This window comes from Nanorana parkeri, unplaced genomic scaffold, assembly GCF_000935625.1.
Source record: "Nanorana parkeri isolate BGI_ZX_2015 unplaced genomic scaffold, ASM93562v1 scaffold17, whole genome shotgun sequence".
Classification (NCBI taxonomy): domain Eukaryota; kingdom Metazoa; phylum Chordata; class Amphibia; order Anura; family Dicroglossidae; genus Nanorana; species Nanorana parkeri.
Window position 1 is genome coordinate 1,041,032 of NW_017306285.1, and position 7,428 is coordinate 1,048,459.

Sequence of the window (7,428 nt, forward strand, 5' to 3'; positions counted from 1 at the left end):
TGAAGTAAATCTGGGGTGTACTGTGAGGGGTGAGGTAAATTTGGGGTATGTAGTGGGTAAGGGTTGAGGTAAATGATGAGTATGTAGTGGGGAAGAGGTGAGGTAAATCTGTGGTGTACAGTGAGGGGTGAGGTAGATTTGGGGTATGTAGTGGGGAGGGGGTGAGGTAAATCTGGGGTGACAGAAGGGGTTAGTGAGGTAAACTTGGGGTATACGGTTAATTTAGGGCGTTCAGAGGAAGGGCAGGCAAGGTTTAGCAGTGAATGCGATGAGGTAAACATAAATTCCCTTCACCTCACAGCCACACACTATAATATCCTCATCCACAGTCACCTTACAACAAATTTACCCCCTGCCCCCCTCCCCAGTCTCCTATTTTCCAAAATGTACGTCTGCATTCACATTATTACAGAGTTTTCATTGTCAACAGAGAAGAAAATTAAACTTTTACTCTATGACCAAAACATGTCGGCAAGAAGGCACGGCGGCGGCCATTTTGTTGGAGACCCCGTGGCGTAGACTTTCACGATCTTGGCTCCGGTAATATGGCTCCGGCAATGAAGACACTCGTGTCAACCCTGTGGAGGAGGAAATATATAGAATGAGAACTGCTCGAAGGTGAGCTGTGGGGAATGGTCGGTGTGTATGTGGAAAATGTGTATACATTGTGACAGGTCATTGCTCTCCGGCCTTTGTGGTGGCCGAGGTGCCAGCTTCTCGGGGTGGCCTAGCAGGGACTATTAGTCCCACAGCAAATATTCCCCCTGAGGTACCAGAGCTAAGGCAGTAATAGCCTGTCATGGAAGCTGCCAGTTAATGCCAGTTGGCTTTGGAGTCATTTTCAAATGGAGGTGAGCTGTGGCTCTAGGTAAATATGTATTGTTTTTCACCGGGCAGAATCTTTCCTCATGACCTGTCAGAGGGTATGATAGTTCATTCCTATGCCCCTCAGCACCATGCAATGGGGCTAGTGCTGTGATGAAGCATTTGCAAAGCCTTCAGCAGCGTTATTAAAGCACCCTTCAGCTCCAAATATGGGAGACAACCGCAGATGTTCATGGAATTGTTGTTGGTCACTTTAAATATTAAAGTCCTGCTATGAGCGTGTGTTTCTCTTTTCACAGGTAGCGATGTTGGCGGTGCAGCTATTGTCTCGGCTTCGCGCCGTGTCCGACCAGGTTCGATTGTGCCAAGCTGTCATTTGCCAAAGCGTTCGCTTTCCATCCTCACCGACACCCCCGCTAGTGTCACAGCACCGCCCCCTGTCCGCTGACGTCCCTCTATATGCCAAGCAACAAAACCACATCAAGAGGAAGAGGGATTTCAGTGAGAAGAAGCTGGTGAGTAACTTTGCAGAATCACCATTGTTCACCATTTGCAAAAATGTTGTAAATGCACCGGCGCTGATGTGATAAAAAAAAAATGTGCATGTGCTAAACTTTTTGAGGCCCGCAGAGCATTGCAACTGGGATCAGTGCATGGCGGGTACAATACACAGGCTTCTAAATTGTGTACTCTCAGCCCCAGGTCCGTATGGACATCCTGTTGGGGGGCCAATGTCAGAATATCTTACAGGGCGAGCAGCTTATTGGCTGCTAGCTCTGTTGGGATGAGGATTTTCCAACATGCTTCCTCAATCAGGTGATGTGGGGGGGAAAGGTGCCAACATAGGCATCCATTTTTTTTTTACATTTCGGCTGTTTCATCAAGAACTGTACGACATTCAAAGCGTTCATACCCAGCTTAAGTCTCTCTGACATAAGGGACCCCAGATATCTACAATATAGACTACTGACATAAGGGACCCCAATTATCTACAATATAGACTACTGACATAAGGGACCCCAATTATCTACAATATAGACTACTGACATAAGGGACCCCAATTATCTACAATATAGACTACTGACATAAGGGACCCCAGTTATCTACAATATAGACTACTGACATAAGGGACCCCAGGTATCTACAATATAGACTACTGACATAAGGGGCCCCAATTATCTACAATATAGACTACTGACATAAGGGGCCCCAATTATCTACAATATAGACTACTGACATAAGGGGCCCAAAGTATCTACTATATAAACTACTAACATAAGGGACCCCCGAGTATTTACCATTATAAACCATTGACATAAGGGGCCCTAAGTATCTACAATATATGAACTACTGACATAAGGGACCCCAGGTATCCTCTGTGAGGCTCCTTGGAACAGAGAATGGGTCATACTTTGCAATTACATAAAATACACAATAGACCTAAAAATAATAATTTTTTCTAGCTATGCATTGTTCTCTTTTTTTAGACTCGTTACTTTGTCGATCACCGTAAAGTTAAAGTAGCGGGAGGAGCTGGTGGAGACGGGGCCTGCTGTTTTCACAGTGAGCCCAGGAAGGAGTTCGGAGGACCAGATGGAGGCGATGGAGGAAATGGAGGACATGTGATAATAAAAGGTACGGGGGTTTGCTGTCTGGTGCTTAGATGGTGGATGGCTCTATTAGTGTGTTGGCCAATAGTAGTTCTTCACCAGCTGTGAAAGTCCCAGCTTTGAAAAGAAGCTCTGCTGAACCCCATTAGACCCTTCCTCAAGGCAAAGGGCACACAGACAGCCACATTCTGTTGCCTTGGTGCACTGTGCTTATGGGCATTGTAACCTGTTGTTAGATAGGAATTGGCACTTTCTGTTTAGGGGGAATGTATAGTTCAGGGGTAGCCAAACTTTGGCCCTCCAGCTTTGGTGAAACTACATATCCTATAATACCTCTGCCTCTGGGAGTCATGCCTGTGGCTATCAGTCTTGCAATGCCTTAAGGGGCTTGTAGTTTCATAACAGCAGGAGGGCCAATGTTTGGCTATCTCTGGTATAGTGGGTTTGTATATTCTTTATTATGGTCAGAATAAAACCTATTTTTAAAATGTGTTCTTTTTTTATAGTTCATATTTAGTAAACATGAAATATAGCATATCCATGTTTAGCTTCCTGCTTTTTAGATAGCTAGCAAGCTAGATAGAAGATGGATGAATGGCTGCATATATAGATAGATAGATTGCTAGATGTTGATGTCGGTAGAAAATCCCTAGAAAATTGAGCGTAACATCCCATTTGGCTTTGTGAGTTACTAACATAGGCCTGTGAAATAGTTTCCTCAATAATGTCTCTGGATTATGTGTTTGCTTCCCAGTGGATTCCTGTGTGAAGTCTTTAGCCTCCATTGTTCCTTTATACCGCGGTATTAGCGGAAAGCCAGGGCGCAGCAAAAACTGCTACGGAAGAGGAGGAGAAAATGTTGTTATCAAGGTAAGTAACTTATAGTCAGATGCATTTATTCAGGTAATTCGGGTACTATTGCCCACGCAGGAAGAAATGGGCACCATCAGTCCCCTAAGCTGGGAGACCCTTTGATCACCCGAAACGCATTGGCTGTTTTTTTTTTAACTGTATATGTCTGCTGAATACAATTTATTCTGGACTTTCCACACCTCCTTTTTGTTGCTTTCCTCTATTAACTGTTAGAATCAAAATTAGTATGTGGCTTAAGAGTCAGAGGTCAGCACATTCTGTCCATCAATGCTTCTCACACAGGTGGCTCACTGCCTGTCACTGGAGATTGTATTGACTGAAGTTCTTCTTTGAATGGGAATGATCAGTAACAAGATGACACGTTATGTGCGTTGTTAGGTTCCCATCGGGACTCTTGTGAAGGAAGATAGCGTGGTCCTTGCGGATCTCTCCATCCCAGGCGAGGAGTTTGTAGCCGCTCACGGTGGGATTGGTGGAAAAGGAAACAGATTCTTCCTCAGCAATGAGAACCGAGCTCCAGTGTTGGCAACACCCGGGGAACCTGGGCAAGAGAGGTCACTCCACCTGGAACTGAAGACCATGGCACATGCTGGCATGGTAATGTTATACTCTAATCCTCTCCATTGTTTTGCTAATTCTCTCCCCTCCCTCTCTCTAGTAACAGGTTCACTTTACTTTAAAGAGACCCTGTCACAATATTCTACCCTGACAACATACCAGAAACTTGGAACCTGTTTTACATGTGCTTATAGAAATGCTTTATGATTGTGGGTTTAGAGATATTAGCGCTGCTATCCTGACTGAGAATCACCCCTGTCAGGTCATTTACACCCACCCCTCCTCACCTTTTATCATACTATAGTAGTAAGTTACATTACATTTATTACAAATGCATTCCTGTTTGTATAATATACAATAAAGGCCTCTTAAAACAAGAAGACTTCCCTTTTCCAGGTCGGTTTTCCTAATGCTGGAAAGTCATCTCTGTTACGCCTTCTTTCCAACGCCCGACCAGCCGTGGCGGCATACCCGTTCACCACCCTCAACCCCCATGTTGGAGTCATCAATTACCAAGATTATGAACAGATAGCAGGTAAGTCCAGGCTGGTCTCTGAAATACATATTTGACTTCCAGTGCAAAAAAAACAAATCGCATGCCTGAGTGTTTTGATCTGCTTGGATGATCTTGGCTCACCATGCTACTTGTTCAGTTACAGTTGGAGAATACTGAAGTTCTGGTCTGCTAGTCAAATGTCAACAATTTCTCTGCTTCAGCACGGATGTGTGAATTAAACCTTAAATGAGAACTATGGGGTTAAGGCTTTTCCCCATAGTTCTCCTTAGGGTAACGGGAGGAGACAAACTAGCGTCCTCCCATCACCCTAGGCTCAGTATACCGCGAGCAGTAGCTCGCGATATACTGAGACACGCCAGTATCCGGCGAGCTGCTGCTCGCGGTATACTAAGACGCCGCAGCTGAAACGGATTCCGACAATTATGTCTGGATCCGACATCCTGGTCAGGACTCTCACAAAGACACCATTGATTAAAAAGCCTACATATGAATATTTACTATTTATGCACATGGTGGGAGTGGTTGAGTAGGTTAGCAAAATAGACTGGCCAGGGCTGACACCGCTCAGTCCACAAATATGTTGTGTGTTGTCAGCTGACAACAGGATTTGGGAGCTTAATGCATTTCTGGCAGAGTAACAGTTACTATATTCTTCTGTAGTTGCAGGGTCTTAAAAGGGATAAAACATGGGAAATGTGCATGTAATGCAGAGATGTCTCACACACACGTATCTTTTTATGATTAATATGTTTACAGTGCCTCAGATTTATAGTTACTGTTATATATTGAAACATTGAAGCTTCATGCAGTACATGCTGAGATAGTATTTTGTGGCCTTTCTAGTGTTGCAATGCATCTCATTGATTGAAATAGTCACCAGTTAGATCTGGGCCTTTACATTCCAATGGTCATTTATACTATAGGTTTAGATTTGCGGCACAAAAATAATAATAATAAAAAAACACCCCAGAATCACTTATGCTAATGCAGTTAATCTATGTACGTGCTTTTTTTCCAATATCTATTATTCTTCTGCATTTGTAGTTGTGTTATATGCTTAAAAAACATTTTCTGCAAGCCTTACTTGTGTCTTGAGGTTGCTGTGTGTTGTACTGGTGGTCAGTTGTAAGCAGACATGATGTATCTATGTGATTTTAGATCACTCATGGCAAGTAATGAAATTCTGAATAAAACGTGGTTAGGCAGAGTGATGAATAAGTGACATTAATCCAACAAAATGATTTACTTTTTATTTATTTCTCATCATGAGGAGACAGAAAACATCACATTAACTGGGTCACCTTCTTATTAATTATTAAAGAGGATGCAGATTATGTTCAGTCACTGTATGTAATGGGGATTTTAGCTTCTCTTTTTTTGAGGTTACATAAGATAATTGTAACAGTAAGAGCAATTTACTAAATATAGTTTTCCTTTTCAAGAAAGTCTCCTCAGCTTGCTCCATCTGGTAGGCCTCAAGTGTGACCCCCCTTACATCACCATAGGGACCGCACATACTATTCAATAAATATAGTGTTGCAGGAAACTCTAAAAGACTGCAGGCATTGAACAGAAGACGATCATAGATTACATGCATTTTACAAGAGATGGTCAGACATAGACATGATACAGGAGATGATCAGAAAGTGCGAACATGCTACAGGAGATGGTCCTAGACCGGGGAACATGCAACAAAAGATGATCAGAGACTGGGGGCATGCTACAGGATATGGCCCTAGACCTGGGAACATGTTACAGGAGGCGGTCAGAGACTGGGGACATGCTACAGGAGACTGCCAGAGACTGGGGGCATGTATAAAGAGAGAAGGGATAGACATCACAGAGAAAGTTCAGCTATTATGAAATAAATAAAGCAAACCATTTGCCTACTAGAAGCCAGTCTAGAAAATATACTATATATACAGTATATTTATTGGCCTGAATAAGCATCAAAACACAGACTACTATCTTCAAGGGCCCCAAATGATGCACAGTAGTTGATAAAGGGCCGCAGGTTGGGTACCGGGACTCTGAGAACTAAATAGAAGCAGATTATTACCTGGCAGCTCACATATCCCTCACAATTCTGCATCCTCTGTTACATCCCCATCATGAAGTAGATGTGGTTGAAGTTTATATTTTATCTTTATGTTGAAGGAATTACTCTACCGGGTGCTTGGGGTTCCTTTTTATATAGAAACAGACTGGTAGGTTACTCAGCTTCCACCTATATTAGTTGTACTGTGTGCATGCCTGGGTATGACTGTGGTAGGGACAGTAGACTGTAAGCTCCTGCGGGGCCATAAACTGTTGGTTCCAAAGCATCACAGAAGAGGTGAGCACACTATATGATTAAAATGAAATACATTGTAACCACTTCTCTCTTGTTGGCCTCTCAGTGGCGGACATCCCCGGGATCATAGAAGGAGCTCACCAGAACCGGGGTTTGGGCCTGTCCTTCCTTCGGCACATTGAGAGGTGCCGCATTCTTCTCTACGTGTTGGACTTGGCGCACCCTGAGCCATGGACCCAAATGCGCTCCCTGCAGTACGAGCTGAGCCAGTTTGATGAAAACCTCACCCAGCGACCTCACATCATCGTGGCCAATAAAATAGACCTCCCCGATGCCAGGAAGACGCTAGCCAGTCTACAGCGGGAAGTGGACGGTACAATCATTGCCGTGTCCGCTCTGACCGGGGAGAACGCCGAAGAACTGATCCTCTATATCCGAGAGTTGTACGATGGACAAAGAACTGGGACAAAGAAACCTGAGACGTATTCTGGCTGGTAGTAGAATGACAACCAGTGACAGCTGCCAGAAAGGAAAGCATTTCAATGACTCGGACAATGACAACATTTTTCTTTTTAAGATATGTTCTTCCTAAAAACAATGGCTGTATACAATTACATAAAGACTGCCTGATACTAAGTGTGGAATGTCTACTCCAGGGGTAGACAAGCTCTCCGGCCCTCTAGCTGTGTGGAAACTACAAATCCAAGCATGCTTCTGCCTCTAGGAATCATACCTGTGGCTGTCAGTCTTGC

At 43.8% G+C, this 7,428-nt stretch overlaps 1 protein-coding gene across 1 annotated transcript; it reads left to right on the plus strand.

Annotated features, from left to right (window-relative positions):
- Positions 1-592: 592 nt before the first annotated feature.
- Positions 593-7,199, plus strand: MTG2 (mitochondrial ribosome associated GTPase 2). The gene is made up of 7 exons (XM_018559895.1): positions 593-620; positions 1,127-1,340; positions 2,313-2,460; positions 3,190-3,305; positions 3,687-3,905; positions 4,263-4,401; positions 6,783-7,199. The coding sequence occupies exons 2-7, from the start codon at positions 1,131-1,133 to the stop codon at positions 7,172-7,174; spliced, it is 1,224 nt and encodes a 407-aa protein (XP_018415397.1). The 5' UTR covers positions 593-620; positions 1,127-1,130; the 3' UTR covers positions 7,175-7,199.
- Positions 7,200-7,428: the final 229 nt, after the last annotated feature.

Coding starts and splice junctions, on each gene's coding strand:
- MTG2 (XM_018559895.1), top strand. CDS start 1,131: ATGTTGGCGGTGCAGCTATTGTCTCGGCTTCGCGCCGTGTCCGACCAG. Junction 1,341..2,312: donor ATTTCAGTGAGAAGAAGCTG/GTGAGTAACTTT, acceptor CTCTTTTTTTAG/ACTCGTTACTTTGTCGATCA. Junction 3,306..3,686: donor GAGAAAATGTTGTTATCAAG/GTAAGTAACTTA, acceptor GTGCGTTGTTAG/GTTCCCATCGGGACTCTTGT.